The 22,755-nt window shown below is 44.3% G+C and overlaps 1 protein-coding gene across 2 annotated transcripts; it reads right to left on the reverse strand.

Moving 5' to 3' along the window:
* Positions 1 to 6,534: 6,534 nt before the first annotated feature.
* On the reverse strand, positions 6,535 to 21,790 carry LOC116496447 (myosin heavy chain, skeletal muscle, adult-like). 2 transcript variants are annotated; one of them, XM_032199538.1, is made up of 38 exons: positions 21,584 to 21,790; positions 21,350 to 21,493; positions 21,101 to 21,257; positions 20,059 to 20,086; positions 19,849 to 19,960; positions 19,667 to 19,759; positions 19,482 to 19,545; positions 19,292 to 19,390; positions 19,083 to 19,186; positions 18,864 to 19,002; positions 17,991 to 18,109; positions 17,749 to 17,898; positions 17,287 to 17,457; positions 16,555 to 16,860; positions 16,338 to 16,409; positions 15,567 to 15,654; positions 15,357 to 15,474; positions 14,923 to 15,046; positions 14,701 to 14,837; positions 14,342 to 14,597; positions 12,405 to 12,647; positions 12,119 to 12,295; positions 11,894 to 12,039; positions 11,704 to 11,794; positions 11,227 to 11,616; positions 10,865 to 10,991; positions 10,633 to 10,751; positions 10,218 to 10,414; positions 9,782 to 9,965; positions 9,530 to 9,695; positions 9,233 to 9,357; positions 8,730 to 9,038; positions 8,426 to 8,629; positions 8,010 to 8,135; positions 7,746 to 7,916; positions 7,555 to 7,659; positions 7,319 to 7,414; positions 6,535 to 6,710 (listed from the first exon to the last, which is right to left on the reverse strand). In XM_032199538.1, exons 1-38 carry the CDS (start codon positions 21,788 to 21,790, stop codon positions 6,555 to 6,557), a joined length of 5,820 nt encoding a protein of 1,939 aa, XP_032055429.1. In that variant the 3' UTR covers positions 6,535 to 6,554. The 2 variants fall into 2 exon arrangements, with proteins under 2 accessions (XP_032055429.1, XP_032055428.1); XM_032199537.1 differs by having other exon boundaries at positions 16,338 to 16,411; positions 16,551 to 16,860.
* Positions 21,791 to 22,755: the final 965 nt, after the last annotated feature.

The raw sequence follows: 22,755 nt of genomic DNA on the forward strand, positions 1-22,755 counted from the left end.
ACACGCTGAAATATGAATTGTTTCCTATTGTAGAAACTTTCTCAGTTTCTAATAACAACACCCAAACACCAATACATGTAAAAAAATGCTAGGAAAAAAGCTAGGAACATGTTCAAAAATATCAAAATGTCCCTTTTTTATAGCTGTCATAAAATGCCAACTTGTGATATATTACAATTTTCACTTCCTTTCCCGTATAGTTTGGCAGCCATAAAACATGCATTTCTCTGCCTCGTCTTCCAAAGTGCTTTTTTGCTCTTCATTAGATTTCCTTCTTAATTTGGAAAAATTCTACAGTTTACCAGAGCTACTTTTAATTCTGATACCATTTTGTTCTACCAGAGTGCTTAGATGCCCCTCTCACACAAGTTCACAACCCCTTAACAAAGTCTGCACTATAATAACCATCTTAGGTAATCAAACAGGTAAACAAGATCATTAATGTATGGTGAAAATGGCAGCTCATGTTGTTTCAAGGAGGATTTGCTCCATGATGTTACTGGGCACAAAGGTGAAACTGACTAGCCTGTAGTTCCCCAGGTCTTCCTTTATTCCCTTTTTTAAAAAAGGGAGTTATGTTTCCCCTTTTTCAGTCAGTGGCAACTTCAACAGGCTGCTATTACTTCTTGAATATGATGAATATGCTTAGCAACTTCATCTGTCCAGTCCCTCAGGACCCTTGTATGCACATCACAAGGTCCCATGGACTTGTGTACCTTCAGGTTCCTTAGATGCTGTCAGACGTAATCTCCTTCAGTGAGCAGGTCTTCATTCTCCCAGTCCCTGTCTTTTGCCTTCTGCAATTTGAGCAGTGCGGTTACTATATATTAATACTCTATATTAGTCATTTGCTGGTGAAGAGTGAGGCAAAAAATCATTTAAAACCTAAGTCTTCTCCAAATGCTAGGTAACCAGGTCTCCTGTTTCTGTCCCATTCTGGGCCAGAGACATAAAAACTCCTCCTTGGAGAAGGAATCCACACAGCCAAAACCACAAAGCACAGCTCACCTAAATAAGACAGGCACCTCTGCCATGCTCCCACCTCAAACTGGCATTCGGGTCTTGGAACCCCCACCCCTGCCCCTGGAACCCATTGAGCCTAGGTGTCAGGTCCTCAGCACCTGTTTCTGCCCCACTGATGTTCTCCTATTGTTCCACTTGCTAGAGGAGAGACAGCCTGTGGTTCCAGTGTCTGTTAGTGATTGACCCTACCTCTCACAGCATCTCTGTCTCCCAGGGAGCTGGTCCTGCTCACAGGTCTCAGAGGGCAAGGGGAACCTCATACGCGATTCTTCTCAACCCCCCTCACTGGGCTTCCTCTGCAAGATGAAGAAGAGGGAGATGAGAGACAGGATGTCTTTTCCCGCTGGGGCCCTGTTCTGCTTTTGTGTGTGAACAGTGAAGGTCCAGGTCAGCTTTGGTTGAGTTCACAGTCACTTACTTCTACCGGGACAATTACTTTGATGATGTGTATTTTGATCCTAGAGTCAGCTTAAAGGTAGACCGTGGGAAACACTTGGCTTATTATTCACACAGAATCACACAGAATCACACAGAATTTCTAGGTTGGAAGAGACCTCAAGATCATTGAGTCCAACCTCTGACCTAACGCTAACAGTCCCCACTAAACCATATCCCTAAGCTCTACATCTAAACGTCTTCTGAAGGCTTCCAGGGATGGTGACTCCACCACTTCCCTGGGCAGCCTGTTCCAATGCCTAACAACCCTTTCAGTAAAGAAGTTCTTCCTAACATCTAACCTAAAACTCCTCTGGATTGCTTACCCTTCAGGCTGCAAAGGGCTTTCTCTGTTGCCCTTTGTGGCCTAAGAGTCTAAGAGATCCTCACCTGTGGAGGTAAGATCCTCATGTCCATCCTAAGATGAGTGGGGCACTCCAGAGTCCTGAGCCTCCCCTGGTGCCTGCACTCTAAAGGTCCAGCCAGAACACAGCTGTCAAAAGAGGTGCAACAGTCACAGCCCTCAGACTGTGCTATCAGGTGTGTGTGTTGGAGTTGGCAGGTCTATTGGTGCTTTGTGTTGGCCTTTTGACAGTCACACACTTCAGAGCACTTACATGGAGGCTTTCTCAGCAGAGGGCCCAATGCAAACGAGGCCCTGCACAGCGACCAGTGGCTGCTACTGCCAGCCCAGGGTCCTTTGTATCAGCATTAATGAGCCACAAATTTCTAGGCCTTCTTTGGCCCATTCCACCTGCCTTTGACCTGTTCCAGTGAACACAGAATATAGATAGACACTAGATAAGTTGACCTAACTAGTTAAATTTCATCCCATTTGGTTGGGTTTGGCAATAACACGTAGGTCAGCAAGTTTCACCAGCTTTAAATGCATGCCATTTTAAGCGAGTCCTAGCTGCTGTTTTATAGCAGGGAAGGCACCCAGTGGAAGGACCACCTCTGAGGCTCCATGCTGCCACCCGCTGGCAATTCGTGCCTTCAGCACAAATTCTGCTCTGAGCACAAATAGATGAGGTCAGGTGTTGCCTGTCTGAGTTCCCTGTGACTGACAGGAGGCTGCTGGAGTCCAGTGCTGAGGGGAAAGCTGATGGGGCCTGTGTCCTTCATGCAACAGGCCAGATGGCAATGGGACAGGCACAGCCACCCTCCCAACTGATGTCTGCCTTGACTTCCTCTAATTGATTTCCCGTGGCGACTGTACTGTACTGGGATGCCTCCTTTCCTGAGCTCTCCAAAGAGCTAGTGAAGGCAGGCTGCAGGCAGAGTGGGGCCTCCATAACCAGCATGTTATGGCCACTGACTTGGCCAGAGGTTCTTCTGCAGTCCCCATACTGCAATGGGATTCCTTGAAGGATCTCCGTTGAGCAGCCCTGCTACTTTCCCTCAGTGAGTGCTGCAAAAGCACAGTCTGAGCAAGGGGAAGAGTCTTTCTGGAAGCTTCTGAAGGTTGGAGTAAGCCCTGCCTCTGGCTTCCTCCTCGCCACAGAGGGAGGCAGTTGTAAAATTGTACGCTTTCAGGGCTACATACCATCTTTTCATTTGTTGATGTCCAAGGGAAGGGATGTCCCTACCCACACCCCAAACAGACCGCTGAAGCACCCGTGCAGCTGCCATGTTCCCGATGGGACAGCATGTCCCAGGAGAGCAGAGTGAGCACCCAGGCACTGGTTTCACTCACTGTCATTCCACTGGCTTCAGAGGGGTCACTCTTGATTTATACTCTTACAAGTGGGAGCACACTCAGGCCTGTTTCTGATTTTTCACATTTCAGCTGACAAAGGAGCTGTGCCGGAGCAGGCCTTTCTGGGATAAGAATAGCATCTGCCATCTTAGGACACAGCACAGTTGTCCAGCTCCTACATGGCAACGCATTGCAGTGAGATATAGAAGGCAAGCTACCCGCTGAGGAATGTCTTCAAGCGCTATTAGTGGAAGCATATCATCTACACAAGCAGGCATGGCTTCACGCAGGAGTCTTGCAAGGGCTGGCTATTTTTAGCTTTTGACACTGCCGATGAAGGGAGACAAATGACAAAGTGATCCTCCTGGCACAGGCAACCTCCAGAGCTCTCTGAGCAAGCCCCTTCTGCGAATGACTCTTGTCAAGGCTGCAGGGCCTGAGGGTGCAGGAGATGGGGGCCAGGAGGGAGCTGTGGGAATTTGCTGGGGACACGAGGCTGGACCTCGGTCCCACCAGCACTGCCCAGCTGCACTTACAGCAAGCTGTCCCTGAGGGCGTGCACCTGTCCCCGAGCTTAGGACATTCCGCTGCCTGATTTATCTCCAACCACATCCCTGAGCGCTAGGGAGAGAACAGGGGGCATGGAACTTTGTGTAAGTGAAGGTTACGGTAGCTCAGAAGAGAACAGACACAGTTATGAACTGAGAGTTGCTTCATCTTCAGTGAATCGCTCGCCCTTTCCTATCAGTACCTCTTGTAACATTTTCTTTTGTACAAGTCATCAAAGAAACTTTTCCAGATGCCACACTTACCAGTGTGTCCAGGAGTCATCAGTCGGCTCACTCTTCTTCTTGGCTGCTGTCTTCCCTATGGCTGGCTTTTGCTGGCTACCTTGTTTTGTTCTGATGTCATGACACATCCTTGAGCTCCCACAGTGGAGCCAATGCAAAGCAAAGGAGAGTGCAGGGTCTGAAAAGTAGGATTTCAAAGAGTCTCAGAATTTTATGCTTGTACAGATTAGCCCTGCCATTACAGCTAACAGAAATGCTCATGTGATGTTGTGTGCCATCTAGACTCTACCCATCCCTACCTGAAGCTTTGGAGAAGCCTGCAGGTGTGTGTGGACAGGGATTCTAGAGCCACACAAGAGGAGCACTGAGCTGAGATGGGTTTGGACAGTCCAGGCTCACCACAGAGACCCCATCCATGATGGCAGAGCCAGGCACTCTCAGGCACAGAGCAAGACAGCAGAGGATGAGGAGGCATGAAAAAGATTGGAGTCTGCTAGGAAGCCACGGGGAAAAATTATGCAGTGCCTTGAGAAGGGAGAACTAGTCTGGCAACTCTGCAAAGTGTTGGGTAGCTTTCTTAAGGTCCTAATGACTGAAAACCTAAAGAACCATCTCCCCTTGCTCTCTCAGACAGTAGTGACAGCAGTGGCAGAGGTTCTGCTCACCAGTCCTCCCTAGTGACACTGGAAGCAAGCTGGGCTTCCTTGCAAGAGCTGGTGTGTTGGTGAGGCTGCACCTGGGAGCCAGGTTGGGTGGATATTCGTCCATCCATTGGATAATGCTGTCACAGACATACAGCTGTCGGTTGAAACTTCCCAGTGGTGTGAGTGCCTGCTTGGAGGCAGAACCCCCTGTATGGACTTCTAAAGCTTGGACCAAGAGGCCAGTCTCAGTCCTTATCACTTCCCATCACCCTTAAGGAGCTCCAGTGGCAAGCTCTCCATTGTAAATATTGTAAGCCAATCAGGGTTGAAAGCATTCAGGGGCTACCCGCTTGGGCACAATCGTTTTCTGCACAGCTTCCATCCCTTCAGCCCACAGCACCAGCCTCACCCCCATCCTTTCTCACCTTTTAGGCTTACTGATCCATGGAGGATCCACCTCTGCTTTTGAGCAGCAGCCCTTGTACAGTAGACAGAGGTGGAAACACATGGACCCTCGCGAAACATCAACACATACACTGTCCTCTGCTCCTGCATCGGCTTCTTGCTTCCCTTTAGTGTCAGCTGAACCTCACTCTTCAGTTGCTGCTAATGTCTTTCTCATCCACTCTACATCAGTCCACACCAAGGGCTCCTGCAGTCGGGAGTCAGTCAAGGTAATGGGCTGCGAACACTTCAGACAGGGGCAGTGTGGCAACAGCGGGTGCAATTGTGCAAATTTCTACTCCTTAAAGGATCACCAAATTAACTTAGTAGTCCTCAGTTACCACTAACCTGTCTTTGATTCACAGTACAGCCCTGCAGAGCCTTCTGACAGAATCCTCCAGGGTTGTGTGGTCTTCCTGAAAACAAGGGACAGAATTTGCTGGGAAGTACAGAGCTGTCAGTTGTGTGAAAGCATTGGTTTAGGCAGACATCTGTGTGCATGCCTTTAACGTACCATCGCAGCCTCCATGTGCCTTTTCAGCCAAGGCCTAACGCTTCAGAATGCTCCAGCTGAGACGGCTGATAGAGCACATGAGACTGTACGTGCAGCTGTACATGCCCAGTGGTCCTCTTCTATTCAGATCAGGGTCTGAATGGAAGAAAAATTATTTGCCAATTTCCCCCTTCCCTTCTGACTCACATTGACCAAAACATTGCCAGCTTAGCATGTATTTAGGCTGAAGGGGAGCTTCAGGTATCTGAGGAAATAATGGAGGAATACAGCCATCAGCTTTCTTCTTTTCCCTTGCCTGTGGATTTGCCACACACGGCCTGACCTTTGAGGTGACATGCTGAGGAGGAGCATTCTTGCCACACAGTGTAAGGGAAATCAGCCCTGAGGAGGCCTCCTTCCACCCGATTGGCCCCTGGCAGGGCTCAGCATTTTGCCACACTGCAGAGAAACTATGAGCAGGTGGTGACAGCAGCTGAGCAAATCTAGAGTAAGAGAAATTGCACAATTTAGAGGCACCGTGGAAGAGTCATTACAGTGTGACAATTTCCGTGTCTGCTGAAAATTGTCTCTGCTGAGGAAATGTCTGTCCCATTGTAGTGTGATGCACTGTGACATCTGATAGCTTACTCAGAGTCTGGTGGTTAGGATTTGTGATTGCCAAGATCAGAAACAAAAGCAGGCAGAGCAAAGAGGAAAGGGATCGCTCCTCTTGCAACTCACGTGGGCTGTAAGCTGTGCTGAAAGGACAGTAGGAGAAGCATCAAGAATATGTGAGGGCAAGAGCAGTGCTAGAAGCTTGAAAGCATCTGTAGCTGATTCACCAAAATCCTAAGCTTATTCAGGAAGAGAAAACAAAGAAGCCACTGTTCATAGTGTCTGTGCAAATTAATCTACGGTCTTTATTCTCTAGACATTGACATGGTTACAAATACATTGCAAAACAAAGCAACAGAGGGTTCACATTTTGTGCACCCCTCAGGCCACTTTGCTGCCACGTGACATCTTCACTCTTCCTCTTCTATCTTCTTGCCGTGAAACTCCCTGCTTTTCACTCGTAGTTTGTTGACCTGAGACTCTGCAATATCAGCCCGCTCCTCGGCTTCCTCAAGCTCGTGCTGGATCTTGCGGAATTTGGAGAGGTTGACATTGGACAGCTCCTCCTGTGTGGGGAGAGGGACTTGGTGGTGAGGAGCCTGGGGCAGGGGTTTCACTCCTCATGTGCCTGGGCCTCGAAGGGCTGTGGTGAAGCACAGGCCTCCCGTCTCCTATCTACCACTGCTGACCCAGAACCCTCTCAAAGACCTCATCATCCTCCCTTATTGAGGACCTCACTGTGACAAACTGCACCGGTATCGTGTCACTCTTGAGGAGCAATTTTGTCACGTGGTCTTCTCATTTTGTGTGCTTATTCTCCCACTACTCGGTGCCCAATTTTCCATGTGGTTTATTAGGTTGAGAAAGACTCAGAAACCCTGTGCTGTTACCAGCGTCAGAGATTCATGAGCTTCTCAGTCAATGGACGAGGCCCTTGGGAATTTTGGTCTGACTTCCTGAATCAAACAGGTGGCAGGATAACCCTTGGTTCATCCCTGAGTGCAGCATGCCCAGAAGAAGGCGAGGCCTGCTGACACGGGAAAGAACCACATGGTCAAGTCTGTTATGTCTTTGGAGTTACTTTCATGCCTCTTTCTTTGTATTCGTGCTCATCTCAATGAGTGTGCTGCTCCGACGGAAGGGTGCGCATGGCCATTCTCCAAGCAATACTTACAGCCTCCTCAGCTTGTCTCTTGTAGGATTTCACCTTCATCTGCAGCTTGTCCACCAGATCCTGGAGCCTGAGAATGTTCTTCCGGTCTTCCTCAGACTACAGTGGTTGGTAAGAAGGAAAGAGAGAGAGTTGGTTTCCCCACACCACCAGAAAACATGTGTTCTTGGAGTTCATGGAAAAATGCTTTGGCTTTCCGTGAGAAGGGTGTGTCAGCACAAAGATGCCTCTTGCCTTACCTGGTAGGTCAGCTCCTTCACCCTCCTCTCGTACTTGCGCACACCCTTCACGGCTTCAGCACTGCGCTTCTGCTCAGCATCTACCTCCCCTTCCAGCTCCCGCACCTGCAATGAGAAGCTCATGTTTGGAGCTTTCCAGGTGGCTCCCTTCATGACATGCTCCCTTGTGCACAAATACCAGCCCTACGCACCCTGGCCTCCAGCTTCTGGAGTTGCTTCTTGCCTCCCTTCAGTGCCAGCTGCTCAGCCTCATCCAGACGGTGCTGCAGGTCTTTCACCGTCACGTCCAGGTTCTTCTTCATTCTCTCTAGGTGGGCACTGGTGTCCTGCTCCTTCTTCAGCTCTTCTGCCATCATGGCCGCCTGGAGAGGCAAAGCAGCAAAGCCAGGGTGGGGCCAAAGATATTTTGGGAAGAATGCATCCATCACCCTCAGTGACAGAGTTCCCCAACTCACATCTGTGATGGCCTTCTTGGCCTTCTCTTCAGCATTGCGGGCTTCCTGGATGGTGTCTTCCATTTCACTCTGAATTTGGGCAATGTCTGTTTCCAGCTTCTTCTTGGTGTTGATCAAGCTGGTGTTCTGTGCAAACAGAGATTGTAAGACTTGTATTCTGAGGCCTAAAATACCAAAGCTACAGCCTGAGCCAACTCTTTTCTCTTCAACCTTTAAATTCTGTGTTTGGAATTCTTTATTAGAGAATTGTTTACCAAATATCAGTGGTGCACTTAGGTGATGGGCTGTGACCCTGTTTCCAGTGTGGACAGCAGTATAGAGGCCATTGTAGACCATTGTCCTGCGTCACTCTCTACTACTATAACAGTCATCTGTGCTAAGTGTCTACACAACTGGTTTGGGCAACAAGCCCTTACCTGGGTATGGAGGAGCTGCACACGCTCGCTTGCATCCAGAAGCTCCTGCTCAGCCACTTTCCTTGACCGCTCTGTCTGCTCCAGGGCTGCCCGCAGCTCCTCAATCTCAGCCTGCAAGAGGTTTGCTCTGCGCTCCACCATGGCCACCTGCTCCTTCAGGTCTTCCTGCGTCCTGAGTGCATCATCCAAATGTATCTGGGTATCCTGTAAAAGAGGCAAGAGAAGTGACAAGGCAGCATAGCACACTAGGGTGCCAAAAATGTTAGAGAAGCCTTTCTTGTATGTGTAGCTTTGCTGAATTGACCTTGAGCACTGCCTGTGTGTTTCTCAGGTTCTTTTGTGCCTCTGCAGCCACACGGTTGGCATGGCTCAGCTGGATCTCCATTTCATTCAGGTCTCCCTCCATCTTCTTCTTCAGCCGCAGGGCTTCGTTCCTGCTCCTGATCTCAGCATCCAGACTGCTCTGCAAGGACTCCACAATTCTGAGGTGATTTCTCTTCAGCTGGTCAATTTCCTCATCTTTCTCTGCGATCTTCCTGTCAATCTCAGACTTGACCTGGTTGAGCTCCAGCTGGAGGCGCAGGATTTTCCCCTCTTCATGTTCTAGGGAGGCCTGGACAAATGGTCACAAACATGTATAACATGGGTAGAGCTACTTCTTGTTTGCTTGATAATTACAGAATTTTTCAGAGAACCTGGTGTGGATGTGCTCCACAGCTAGAACAGAAGGGGGACCATGCACTACTTAGCCACATTTCCCCACTGCTAACGTTTCTAGTGTGGACAGCAGTGACTATGGGCACATACTTCAGCTTCCTCCAAGGCAGCCTGGATTTCAGATTTCTCCTGCTCAATCTGCTTCTTGACTTTCTCCAGCTCGTGGATCGCCTTTCCTCCCTCTGCAATCTGCTCCGTGAGGTCAGAAATCTCCTCTGTAGGGAAGGGTGAAACAAGGCATGGTCAGACATAGGGCATAAAGGGAAAGGCCCTGACGCACCAGGCTGACAGGTCTCTTCTCATCACTGCGGGCACTCACCCGTGTGGAGTGGTGGGTAGACAAGCTTGGGGGAAAGCCTGGCCAGCAGCAGAGGGCTAGGGACTTACGCTGCAAGTTCTTGTTCTCACGCTTCAGCGTTTCCAGGTGGTCCAGGGACTCCTCATAGGCATTCTTCATCTTAAACAGCTCCGTGCTGAGAGAGCGAGACTCCTTCTGGGAAGCTTCCAGCTCAGCCTGTGTTTCCTCGTACTTCTGCTTCCACTCTGCCAGGATCTGAGGAGCAACAGGGTGTGAGTATGGATGTGATGATTGTGAGGAGATGCCCTGCCCAGGAAGCACAGGGCCAGAGGCCAGAATACCTTGTCAAAGTTCTTCTGCTTCTTGTCCAGAGCTGCGCAGGCAGCATTTGCTCGCTCCACGTCAATCATCAGGTCTTCCACCTCGTTCTGCAGCCTCTGCTTTGTCTTTTCCAGGGAAGCACATTTGGCGTTGACAGCTTCAACGTGTTCCTCTGCATCCTGCAGGCGCTGTGCCAGCTTCTTCCTGGGAGGTGATAAAAAGCTCATAGTTAGTGATCAAAGAGGAATGAGTATGCTCTTTACAATTGCACACTTAGTCATTTTGCAGTCTGTGGACTCCAATCCACAAGGTCCGTAGATAAAGTTTACCACATCTGTCATCCTTCCCTAAAGCAACCCCATGACTTATTTCTTTGTATATCTTGGTCTTTGTTTCCAAGGTCCCTTCTGAATTTTCATTGCCCCTCCTGCTTGTTTGCATCCTGTCACCACATACTTGGCCTCCTCCAGCTCTTCTGTGCGCTGAATAGCGTCCGTCTCATATTTGGTTCTCCACTGGGCCACTTCGCTGTTGGCTTTGGACAGGGCACGCTGCAGCTCACCCTTGGCTTCCTGCTCCTCCTCATATTGTTCCCGGAGCAAGTCACAGTCATGGCGAGCAGACTGCAAGCCATGGGCCAGGGCATTCTTGGCCTGGAGTTAAAAGTATTGCAATTAGGAGTAGCTGTATTCTGGGAAATATTTTCATACTGGTATTTAAACACTGGAATATCTTCCAGGAAAATAGTAATCTACACAGTGTACGGAAATATCAAGCCGAAGACTGATATAGTGCAGGAAGCCAGGAGTGTGCACTGATACAGCAATGATATATAAACTTTATAAAATAAATATACATGAAGTGTCTTCACCTTTATCTCTTCCTCTAGTTGTCGCTTCAGTTCCTCAATCTGTTGGGTGAAGGCCTGTTTCCCTCTAGAAAGCTGAGAAATTAAAGCATCTTTCTCCTCAACCTGGCGTGCATATTCACCTGGAAAAGTTTGTATTTAGAAATTTTTTAATGGCCAAATTAAATAAATTTGAAATGAAATAAAGACATGTAAAGGATTCTTCCATTTCCAAACTAAAGATTTGTTGCCTTACCAGATTCTGTCTGTAGACGAGCTCTTTGAGCACTGAGATCACTGATCATGCGTTGATTCTGCTCTTCCTTTGTTTTAAATTCACTTAGTTGGTCTTCCAGAGTGCGGCACATCTTCTCCAGGTTTGCCTAGTTGGAAAACATACATTTAAAAATGTGTTAATACCTGGACTCTGCCATATTTACAGCAAGAAAATGTAGCCAGGAGATGAAGTTTACATATATATGGACAATACACATAAACCCAGGATGTATATATTAGATTAGAAGAAAAAAGTTGTATTGTAACCCAGTGATGTTTAAGTATAAAAATAAAAATAAGTATTACATAGTTTACAAAGTACTAATTAAAGTATTTCAGTACCTTGGCTTTGGAGACAGACTCCATGTTACTGGCCAAGTCATCTATCTCCATCTTCAGCTCACTCTTCTCCTTCTCCAGCTTCTGCTTGACTCGTTGCAGGTTGTCGATCTGCTCACCAAGCTCAGCTGTGCTGTCTGCGTGCTTCTTCCGCAGGGTGGCAGCTGTGGCTTCGTGTTGCAGTGTGGCCTCTTCGAGGTCGCGGCGCATCTTCTGAAATTCTGCCTCACGCTTCTTGTTCACCTCAACCTGAGCTGCTGTAGCCCCACCTGCTTCTTCCAGGCGCTCGCTGATCTCCTCCAGCTCCCTGGAGAGGTCAGCACGGTGCTTCTCTGCTTTTGCCCGAGAGGTTCGCTCTGCCTCAATTTCCTCCTCCAGTTCCTCGATACGGGCCTGGGGAAAATGCAAGACCCTTCACACCCATGCCCTCCTTGTACTGATGTCCTCCTGAAGGGTGGAGGGGAAGGACCAGAGACTTGCCTGCAGCTCCTTGATCTTCTTCTGCAATTGCATGCCAAGAAGTTGCTCATCTTCAATTTTGCTCTGGATCTGGCTGATTTCAAAGTCTTTCCTTTGCACAAAGCATACAGTATCACACTCTTAACATCTGAATAAAACTACCTAATAAATGCACCTGACCTGCACTCAGGTGTTCCACAACCACACTTACTTCTTCAGTTTCTCATCCAGCTGCTGCTTATCATTTTCCAAATCCATTATGCTATCATGGGCCAGCTTCAGGTCTCCCTCAAGTTTCCTCTTAGCCCTTTCAAGGTCCATGCGCAGTTTCTTCTCTTGCTCCAGGGACCCTTCCAGCTAAACACAACAACACCAACAATGCCAGGCAGGTTGAACTCCATACCTGTCCTGTCTCGCTGGAGGCACATGTGCTTACATCATCCACTTGCTGCTCCAGCTTGGTTTTAGCTTTGGTCAATGTATTGACTTTGTCCTCTTCGGCCTGCAGGTCATCCAGTGTCTGCTGGTGGGCCTCTTGGAGGGCTTTCTTCTCTTTTGTCAGCTTCACAATGGTCTCATCCAGAGCTGCCATCTCCTCTGTGAGGTTTTTCACCTTTGACAAGAAGGGAGCAAGCGTAGATAAAAAATGTAGTTTAAAACTTCATGCTGTATAACAGACTACAATTCTTTCTCGAGTGTGAGTGATGTCTTCTGAGTCTTACCTTGTTTTCGGTAGCATGTTTTTCCTTCTCAACCTTGGCCAAGGTTAACTCCAGGTCATCAATGTCTTTCTTCAGCTCTGAACACTCATCCTCTAGTTTCCTCTTCTTGGCTGTCAGCTCAGCATTAATTTCCTCCTCATCCTCAGCCCTTTCAGTCACCTCCTTTACTTTGGCTTCCAGTTGGATTTTGGTTTTGATGAGCTGGTCACACCTTTCCTCAGCATCAGCCAAGCTGTCTGCTTCCTGATGGGAAGAGACAGATTTTCTTGGTTTATATTATGAAGTTTTCAAAGTATGTGTTAAAATGCAGACTGAAATTTTCCTTCAATCAAGCAACTCATTAACCTTGAGAGGATTTTTTTTCTGGGAAGGGCTATACTGTTTCTCTCTGGAAATAATATGGCTTCCTAATTTTGTTTTTCCTCTCCTAAATGTCTTGAATGTAATAGGTGTGTGAAATTTACTGTCACCTACCAAGAACAGAAAGGGGTTACAGACATTTTTCTACAGAAATGCAGTATTCAATACCTTCCCTTTTGTAACTGAATCCTGCTGAACACCTTATTATATGGGCTTTGATAGTCTCAGGAACAGTTTAATGGATGAAGATGGTTCTTTCTCTAAATTTAATATTTTAGATAATAAAGACTGCTCCTTTTGCAAGTGGTCTCTCACCATTGCATATCATCTACCTATTTCTCACCTTCCCTCAGTATATATGGTTTCACACATGCCAATACCAGGTAATCATTATATCTTCTTACTCTGGTGGGCTTTTTGATATCATGAATGTGCTTTTTCCTAAATAAGTATGATAGGAAAATATAAGAAAATACAATGGGGTATTTATTTTTCTTCACATACTGGATAAAAGAGGTAACAAAGGTTTCCCATTTTCTATGGAATGCTCAAGTAACTGGGTAATTAAGTACTGTCTATTGTTTTTAGTTTCTAGTCTGTGTGATCTAATGAGTAATTTAAGATGATTTTTAAAGTGATACTTGAATACCAAGTACTTTTGTGATTATTTTTAAGTAACATTCTATTTTGTAAGTGTTGTGTGTCTACAGGGTGCTGTTCAAAATAAGTTACCATACAACCCATACCAGAAAATCCAAGTTAGAGTTGAAAACACTGCAATGTTCAAAAGATATATCTATTTTTCATTATAAATTTAATTTATGAAATTGATTCATAATAGTTAAGTCTAAAGCATAAAGAGCTCTTTTGTTTAATTAACAGTGGAGGGAAGAAGAAACACCCCTGCTTGGTGTGACTATTTTTCAGAAACAGGAACTGTGTTTCTATATCTTCTCAACCTAGAAAAATTTTTGAAGATGTATTTCCCACTTTCTGAGTAAATGATAACCTTTAGTTATTAAGCAAATGGTGGATGTATTTTCCTGCAACTGAATTTACACTAGTTTCAACTCTGGCTTGCATTTACCCTCCAGAATGAATTCTTTTGCACCTTGGTGCTATGGAGATAGTTTTGCCCCTGCAGAACTCATAGAATCATAGAATATTTTGGGTTGAAAAGGACTTTAAATATCATCCAGTTCCAACCCCCTGCTATGGGAAGGGACACCTTCCCCTAGACCAGGCTGCGCAAAGCCAACCTGGCCTTGAATGCTTCCAGGGGAAATCACCTGCTCAGGGGAATTTAGGGTTCAGGCATAACTCTGCTCTGAGTATTTCATGTTCCCTAGCTGTAGATGTCTTATTCATCTGAAAGCAAAAGCACTGACTCCAATTTGATGTTCCCTCTCTTTGCACTGACTTTTGGCGGTGCTTACTATATAACTTGCAGACACCTGATTCTTCAACTTTGCATTTCTGAATTTTGCTCTTCTATAATCTGACCTTTTGCTTGGTAAAGAACAATCTGAATGTACAAAATCATTTTCTCAACGATAAACGAATGCTGATAAACTCACAGCCTGCACTTGGAGCTGCAGATCATTTTTCTCCTGCACAAGCTTCACCATTTTCTCTTCCAACTCCTTCCTCTTTGCCTCAGACTTTGCAAGTTCTTCCTTGGTTTTCTCAAATTCTTCCTTCATGTTGGCCATCTCCTTCTCAGATTCTGCACTCTTCAGCAAGGGCTTGATTTTGAAGAACAGCTTCATCCAGGGCCAGTGCTTGACATTCATGAATGCACGAATGTTGTACTGGATGCAGAAGATGGACTCCCTGAAGAGTAATTAAAATGTACATAGATTATTTTGAATGTGATGATTGATGACACTTTCCCCACACAGGAAAATGACTCTAACTGAAGATGAGCAATGTCTACCTCCTCTCCACCATTCTCTGGTACTCCACTCTCATCAGGAAGCCCCTGCACCTGGCCTGTGTGCGAGTGATGAGCTGTGCCAGCTTCTCATCCCTCATCTCCTCCAGGAGTCCCAGCAGCCCAGCTTTGAAGAACACCTTGAGAAAGGGAATGTTGCAACACATCACTGCCAGGTAGAACAAAGCATAGGCACATAGTGATTGAGTCAGGAAGAGTTTGTACCTTGGTGTGACCAAATTTGTACTGGGTGTGATCCACATCAATAGATGCAAGGAGTTTCTCAGAAGCTTTCTTGCTATCAATGAACTGTCCCTCTGGGATGGCACTGGCATTAAGCACCTTGTATCTGCATTAAAAACAGATAAGGATGTATTCAACAAGCAGACTACTGTTTTTATTGAATGCCTTGATATTTTTGTGGAAGAAATGATAGTTTTATAGAAACTATTTTAATGCTAATGAGCTGTCACTCCTTCATTTGGATGAAACAGCATGTATGCATGTATACTAGTAAAGCTGATGTTTATGGAAACACATCCATTCCATTAGTCTCCTTGTTGAAAAAAATAAAGAACTGCATAGTGTAAGTTTTAATTGGTTGGATGTACAAGGTGCTCAGCACAGATAAAATTAGTAGGAAAAATGAGCCTTCTTACCTCTGTTTAAAGTCTGCATAGAGGACTCTGCTGGGGAAACCTTTTCTGCAAATTCTGATCCCTTCCAGCACACCGTTACACCGCAGTTGGTGCAGTACTAGTTCATGCTCCATGGCACCTAAAAATTAATTGCACAAGTGAATACCATTTTTTAGCACAGAGAAGAATAGCTATTTCAGAGGAAAATCTATTTTTACTTGAGCTTCTTACCAGGTGTTTTCGTTTCATTTGGGATGATGCAGCGGACAAAATGTGGGTGAGTACTCCGTAGATTGGTCATGAGCTTGTTTAAGTTCTCCTAGAGGGATCAGTAAGTAATGTGTGTTTGAATGTCTGGTGTTCAATGCATCAAACACATGGCAATAAGTTTATAACTTATCAAGATTAGCTAGGTTTCAGAACACTTAGGTAAAGCCACAGAAATCAAAGATTTATTTTATTTGTAGATATTGAATATGATTATTAAAGACTGAAACACCGTGCTAAAACAAGTAGCTTAAAGGTCTTTCATGTTCTACCTACTAAAGTCAATCTATTTGAGTAAAAATCTGTTTTGTTATGGTTTGGCTTGGTTTTTAAATAAGTCAAGTAACTTATTGGAGAATACTTCTAAGGAAACATTCAATTCACCAAAATACCAGGCTCATAGGAATGCAAGGATACTAAAATTATAGCTGAAGACTGACCCAAAAAAGGTAGAAAACTAAAGATCTATTATTATCTTCTCCAAACATTAATAAATATTAAATATATATATATATATCATTTTTCTTTATAATTAAAACCTGAATACTTATTCTAGAGAAGAACATATTCACAATTGATTTAAGATAAATTAGAAAATGATCTTAAAACACAGGTCATGAGATTTCCAAATAATGTTATCAACTTCACAGTAATACAAAAGTAGCCATTTCATATTTAATATTACCTTTCTCCCTTTCTTCATATTACGAACAGATAAGGAAAAAAGTACTATACCCGGAATAGAGCTGAAACAGTCTGGAAGGAAGAACCCTTCTTCTTGCCACCCTTCTTACCACCACCACCAGCCTCTGCAAATGAAAGAAAAATACTGTTAAATATGGATGCCACATAATGGAGAGTGCAGAACATAAATAGCATTAAATGTTTAGTATTTTCTGCTTTAATTCCCTTTGAATGTGACTAAAATACAGAATTTACAGAACTGACCTGCATCTGCTCCACCATAGTTAGCAAAGAGTAAGGCCAGTGTCTTCACTGATGATTTCTGGTACAACCCAATGACGGTTTCATTCAGGGGGTCCTTGTTCTTCTCAAGCCAGCCAGTGATGTTGTAGTCCACTGTGCCAGCATAGTGCACCAGGGAGAAGTGGGCCTCAGCCTTGCCTTTGGCTGGCTTGGGCTTCTGGAAATTGCTGGACTTGCCCAGATGCTGGTCATAGAGCTTGTTCTTGAAAGAGGTGTCAGTTGCCTTGGGGAACATGCACTCCTCTTCCAGAATGGAAAAGATGCCCATGGGCTGGAACATTTTACAACAAAGAGGAGGAAGAAAGAGAAGAGAAGACATCATTTGATTAAAAAGAGGGTAGAGTCAACAGAGAAGGTTGATTCTATGCTTTTCATGACCTTAATCAGAGAAAATTAAGCAAGGCTTGTCTTTTTTTCAGCATTTTTGTAAACATCTTTGCTTACAGAAAAAATGGTAAATACAAGATTGCTAAATACCACATTCCCCATAGAATGTCTTTACTGGTAGCTACACGACCGTATTTATTTAACTTTATTTTGTAATCTGGAAGTACTTTCAGGAAAAGTTCTGAAATCTCAATGGGGTCTTTAAAAACACTTCTACCCTATTGCCACTTCCACAGGGTATGTATTTGAAAAACAAAACAAAACAAAACGTGGAAGATCCAGCATTAATGCACATGAGCAGGAAGGATACCTTCTCAATCAGCTCAATACAGGCAGCCAGGTCCATCCCAAAGTCAATGAATGTCCATTCAATCCCTTCCTTCTTGTATTCCTCCTGCTCCAGCACAAACATGTGGTGGTTGAAGAACTGCTGCAGTTTCTCATTGGTGAAGTTGATGCACAGCTGCTCAAAGCTGTTGAACTGTCAAATGCAAAAAAAAAAAAAGAAGGGATACAAAGTGTTCTTTATGGGTGATAGTTTAAGTACAAGGTCTCTTCCTGTTTGGTTTCCCTTTGTTCTCTTGTTGGAAAAACTTTGCATTTAGCAAATTTAGCAAATTCAGTGTAATTAGAAGGTTATTGGGGGAGGAAGGGGTGAGAATTTCAGTTCAGCGAGTAATTGTAGGAGGATAATAACTTTTCTCAATTGTGGCTCAGAAGTCCCTTTACTCTCAACTGTCCTATTAAGAAACTGCTAGAAAAACATCCTTACATCAAAGATCTCAAAGCCAGCAATGTCCAAGACACCAATGAAGTACTGCCGGGGCTGCTTTGTATCCAGCTGCTGGTTGATACGAATAACCATCCACAAGAACATCTTCTCATAGACAGCCTTTGCTAGAGCACCAACTGAATTTTGCACCTAAAGCAAAAAGAGAGGCTTGGAGTATAGAACAGAGGAGGATTAAAGGGACCTTAATTCAAAACATGGTTATGTATTACCACACTTCTTACCTGCTGCACAGTTTGACCCTTGGTCACATATTCATTTCCAACCTTAACTCGGGGGTAACAGAGTGCTTTGAGCAGGTCTGCTGAGTTCAGACCCATCAGGTATGCAGCCTTGTCAGCAACTAAACGCAAAGAAAGAGTGAGAGGAAAAATAGATGATGGACAGTGCCTAAAATTTTGTTCTTGGGGTATCGTCTCAAAAATAACAGCAGTGTTCACTTTAAGGAGTACACAAAAATATCTGTCAAAGCCATGAAGCTACTGTCTTTGTCATTAGGATGGAGAGTATACAACTATTTTGAGCTTTGGTTTCTACAAATGTTATTAAGGTTAACTCACTGCTTTCATCCTTTTTCAGACATGACTATGGTGCTTCATGCTTTCTAGTCCTGAAGCAAGAGGAGTTATCACTCAGGGAGTTGAAGGAATGGATTTTAGCTCTTCCTGTACCTAAGAGGAATCAACTACACAAATCACATCAGCGTTCTTTCCTAGTAGGTGAGGGTGAATGGGAACATATTCTCCCACCTTGTTAGAGCTGGATCACTTCACTGTACCACAATATAGCAATGATTGCTAGGTGTATTCAAAAAAAAAGAAAAAAGTATGACTAATGATGTTACAGAAATTGACATCCATGGCTCCTGGCTTCCAGGCAGTGAGCACCAGATCTTTTATTTTATTAAAGTACTCACAAAATTAAAATGCAGGTATGATGATAGATGAGGTAGGTGTCTCAACTGTTACACAACTATTGAACATAATTGATTTTTTTTAGTTTCTACTTTTGCATACTAAAAGCCTGAAATCTGCCTAAGGCCCTCTTTTAGTGACAATGACAATATCTTTTGGAAAATTTGTTGAATCTGCTGATACCTTCTGTGCCATCTGGCTCTGCCTGCTCCTCTCGCTGTTTCTGCTTGAACTTCAAGTTGCCATAGTGCATGACAGCTCCCGTCAACTTGTAGATGGCAGTCTTTTCATCAGCAGTGAAGCCCAAGATGTCAATGGCACTCTGGTAATATAAACAGTAAAATAAGTGCATGTACACCAGGGCTCTTGTCCACAACACGACCTGTTTTTTATGTTACTTACATCTGTAGCCATCAGTTCCTCCTGGTCATCAATGCTGGGAACAGTGATCTCACCTTGACTCACATAGTGGTAGTCATATGGGTTGGTGGTAATGAGGAGCATGTCTGAAAGCAGGAAATAGGGAAAAACAAGCTTACTTCAGTCATCTGGGAGACAAGATGAGTTGTTTTTTAGTGATCTTCCTGCAAAAATATAGGTAATCTTCCTACCAATTAGCTCTGGCTTCTTGTTGGACATGATCTGATAAAATATGTGGTAGCTTCTTTCTGCCTTGAGCTGGAAAGTGACTCTGGACTTCTCCAGCAGATCTGGCAAAGCAGGAAGAAAGAGCTAGGAATGAGACAGCACACAGAGGTAGGAATTTAGGAAGGGATGTGATCATGCCAGGATGTCACTTACAAGTTTCAATGTCAGCAGAAGCCAGTTTGCCTGTGGCCCCAAAGTGAATTCTGATGAATTTGCCCTGTTGAGGGGGAAAAGAAACACTTCAGCCTGGATGGATTCTTTTGACATCTCTTTATGTAAGAATGTCGCTAGGCTCATCACTACTGTTAGGAGGGATTTTGTCCAAAGCTACAACTCACAAAGCGCGAGGAGTTGTCATTCCTCACAGTCTTGGCATTTCCAAATGCCTCCAGCAGTGGGTTGGCGCTGATGATTTGATCCTCAAGTGTTCCCTACAGGACAATAATTATTCCTAGTTATTACTTTTCAAAAATGAGGAACAGAGAAAAGCATTGATTTGAGCCCCTATCTATAATTTTACCTGCATTTTGCCAGACTGCTCCTCCTTCTTCTTCTCCCCACTAGCTGCAATTGTTGCAAAGTACTGGATGACACGCTTTGTGTTCACAGTCTTCCCTGCACCAGATTCTCCACTGCCAAATGAAATAGAGAAGCAGGGAGAGTGTGGTCAGGAAGCAGGTCTCCTGGGACCGGGTAGCCCTGCAGGGACCTGAGCAGGAAGTGTACTTACGTGATCAGGATTGACTGATTCTCACGGTCTGTGAAAAGACAGAAATTAAGAATGATTTTCCTGGTGCTCATGAATTAGAAAGAACACAAAAGCTATGAGACAAATATGAACTGCAGTTTCCACCAGAGGGTGTAAGGACAGAAGGCAGTGAAGAACCCTGAGAATTCCAGCTGATATGTAGCAACGCTATACAGCAGTACTACATGCATTCTAAACAAGATCAGTAAAGACACCACTTCAGAGTAACTTTTATATTGTTTAGCCTTTCAAGATATCCTCTTTCCATCTGATTTCTCTCTTATTAGATAAGTACATGTGACAAAATTACTTAGACTGAGGGTTGATTACATTTAAATTCTTCTGGAGCTAAAATCTTCCTGAGGAAATCTGGAGACCTCACAAACAACAGTAAATCCTAACCAAGTTTTTTCACTACTTTTCATCTCTTTTATTTTTACTCCTATATGTACATAAATTATATATTTCTGAGTTAATAGGTAGACAGCTTATTTTTAATCTTGCTGTTCATAATTTGTTTTCCAGTTTGCAACAAAAGAACAGGAAAATAAGATATAAATCCTGCACATCACTGACTTCAATATACATACTGGGAAAAGAAAATAAGAGGTGGAAATAAGAGAAGAAGACAGAGATTTATTTTATTTTTAAATCTATTCTGTTTGAACACTAATTCTTTTTGTTTTCTTTTGACATTGTTTTTCTGAAAGCATTACTTGTCTGATGCTTACTTTTAACTATAATGAGCAATAGGTCTACAGTCAGTAAAGTCTAGACCAAACACTAGGTGTCTTCTTGCCGATTAATTTACTCCTTCTGAATGACATTCATTACATGGTCCAGGTCTCTATTGACTGTAATGGGAACACAGCATACACACATCGTTAAAGTCAAGCACTTTAGTCTTCCATTAATTTCACATATGGTATTTTAAGTGTTGTACAGGATTTCCAGAGATAATTCCTATATTTCCATCTACTGAGACATCATTGAAAGAGCAAGTCAAAGGAGATCAAGCACTCACCAGTCAGCATGAACTGATAGGCGTTGTCAGAGATGGAGAAGATGTGTGGAGGGGCCTCCTGGCGCTTTTTGCCTCGGTAGGCCAACACCACCTCCGGGTTGTACACCGGCAGCCACTTGTAGGGGTTGACGGTGACACAGAAGAGACCCGAGTAGGTCTGCAAGGAAGGGAGACAGCACATGGGCTTCTGTTCAGCCTGGCACAGCAGGCCTTCCAGCTACCCAAAGGAAGAGAGCTGCTGGTACTTACATAGATCATCCAGGCTGCATAACGCTCTTTGAGGTTGTACAGCACAGCGGGTTCGTGGAGGTGGGTCATCATGGCCATGTCCTCAATTTTATCATACTTGGGAGGGTTCATGGAGAAGATTTGGTCATCCTTCACGGTCAGAGTCTGCCAAGGAAATGAAAGAATATGTCTGCATATGTCAGCTAGAAGCTCAGTGTGAATCAAATGTTGATCTGAAGTTTCATTTTCTCTTACCTCTCCACCTTCAGTTTTCACAGTGACCTTCCCTGTTTCCCTGCTCTGGATTGTCCCTTTTACAAAGGATTCCTTGGGATGGGCCACAAAGACGGATGACTTGGCATCAAAAGGTTTGTTCTGGGCCTCAATTCTTTCCTTTTCTGACTTTCGGAGGTAGGGAGCCGCCTCCCCAAAAACAGCCATTTCTGAGTCTGCAGAGGCCATTTCTGCACGTTTACTAAAGGAACGTCAGCAGAGGACACTAGTGGGGAAAAAAAGGTTGTCGCTCACTGGGAAAAATAGAATCTGTGTCAGTGAGAAAACTCCTTGCTCTTTAGTTAGTACAACAACCTCTTAAATCTACTTTGATTTGAACTTAAAGGTACTTAAGTCCCACTCGAGTGAGACTTTAGTCTCCTAGCAATAAATAGAATATCTTCAATACTGTCTACAATTTGGTAACTCAGGTTGGTGAATTTTGACCTATTTTGAGTTCTTCAAAAAAAAAAAAACCTACAGAGAAAATCACTATCTGTTCTGGTACTTAATTAGAAGAGATGAATCTTCAAGACAACACTTCCTTGTTAGAAATATGTGCTATAAAAGAGAAGCAACTTCACTTTTTAGATATTCCCTGTTTCAACAGTCTATCCTAAGCAAGAATTTACAGAAATATAGGAGGATTTACAATAAAAAATTCATGCAGTTGTGAAAAAATCCTGCCTCAGTCTGTACTGTAGAATTTCAATATTCAGTATATTCCCCTTTGAGAATAGCTTGTATCTTGGAAACTGTCCAATCCTGTAAAATAGGAATGGCAGGTGTTTCTTATTTTGGCAAGGAGTTTTAGACACAAATTATAGATTGAAGTTATAGACATGCATTGAAATTCTATTTAACATTTTTGTTCGCATGTACAGCGCCTCACACAAATGTTTGCCAGAGGCAGGAGAAACTGAATGGAATATTGAAAGGACATTGTCCTCTTTTTCCAAGCTCACAAAACGCGTGCACTTACCTTGAAGCTTTCTGTGGAGACAGGTCAGACTTGTCTGTGAGAGATTTTATAGTGTCTCATCTGCAGATGCTGCAGATGCTCCCCCTTTCTTCGGTCAAAACATTTCTGGCAAAACTTATTTGGCAAAGCATTGTCTGGCAAACTACGGGCATAATTGTCATTTGATTTGAAT

The sequence above is a fragment of the Aythya fuligula genome, chromosome 18 (genome assembly GCF_009819795.1).
Source record: "Aythya fuligula isolate bAytFul2 chromosome 18, bAytFul2.pri, whole genome shotgun sequence".
In the NCBI taxonomy this organism is placed as follows: Eukaryota; Metazoa; Chordata; class Aves; order Anseriformes; family Anatidae; genus Aythya; species Aythya fuligula.

Bases quoted from the DNA above. Each gene is read 5' to 3' on its own strand.
- LOC116496447 (XM_032199537.1), bottom strand. From the start codon at position 21,790: ATGGCCTCTGCAGACTCAGAAATGGCTGTTTTTGGGGAGGCGGCTCCC. The intron at 12,040-12,118 runs GTAAGCACATGT...TGTTGTGTTTAG, and splicing joins TGGAGCAGCAAGTGGATGAT to CTGGAAGGGTCCCTGGAGCA. The intron at 9,696-9,781 runs GTATTCTGGCCT...GTTGCTCCTCAG, and splicing joins AGCAGAAGAACTTTGACAAG to ATCCTGGCAGAGTGGAAGCA.